Source organism: Agrilus planipennis, unplaced genomic scaffold, assembly GCF_000699045.2.
Source record: "Agrilus planipennis isolate EAB-ADULT unplaced genomic scaffold, Apla_2.0 scaffold17, whole genome shotgun sequence".
NCBI lineage: Eukaryota > Metazoa > Arthropoda > Insecta > Coleoptera > Buprestidae > Agrilus > Agrilus planipennis.
Window position 1 is genome coordinate 354,179 of NW_020439021.1, and position 684 is coordinate 354,862.

The window sequence follows — 684 nt, forward strand, 5'->3', positions numbered from 1 at the left end:
AATAGATATATCTCCAGAAATATTTTCAAAATAATAATTAATTTATCGACTTATAAAATATAGTGATTTTAAAGAATTATGTAAGATTTGATATTAATTGGTAAAGGTACTGATTAGGTGTATATTAATACTGATAAAAAGCAAATACACATAAGTACCACTTTATTAATTTATAAATTGATAATTGTCCCTTTATCGTCGAAAACTCCAAACTTAAAATATATAAAATATATTATATGTGAAATGAAATCTAATTACGAATATTTATAAAAGTACGAGGTTTGTTCCAAAAGTATTTGTTTGTAATTTAATGAAAATAAAATCTAACTTTTCGTAAATTCCGTATTGAAAAGGTAATAAATTTCTTTAAATATACTCATAAAGTTTATATTAAGTTATTTCTTTTTTAAAATATTATTCATTGCACGTGATGCTTTTTTGTTTATTTTTATAATACTTTGGCTGGTTTTTAGATAAGTTAGATGTTCACTCTCAATACTGGGAAAGTATTACTTTGGTTCCAATTTTGGCGACTGTTATGTTGGCGGTGACTGTTTTTCTTTTGGTTTTGTTCAGGCAAACGCCAACATTGGTGGCAGCAACTGTAGCAGCAACATTAACGATCATTGGCATATATCTTATTCTTAGCAGTATTACCGAAAGTCGACCGAAATATGAATAAAA

General features: G+C 25.9%; 1 protein-coding gene across 1 annotated transcript in view; it reads left to right on the top strand.

Annotated features, from left to right (window-relative positions):
• Positions 1 to 684, top strand: part of LOC112904951 — a 2,191-nt gene extending 1,507 nt beyond the window's left edge. The window contains exon 2 of the mRNA XM_025976283.1: positions 474 to 684. Coding sequence (XP_025832068.1) covers positions 474 to 682 — 209 coding nt within the window. The 3' untranslated portion in view covers positions 683 to 684. The remainder of the gene's footprint in view (positions 1 to 473) is intronic.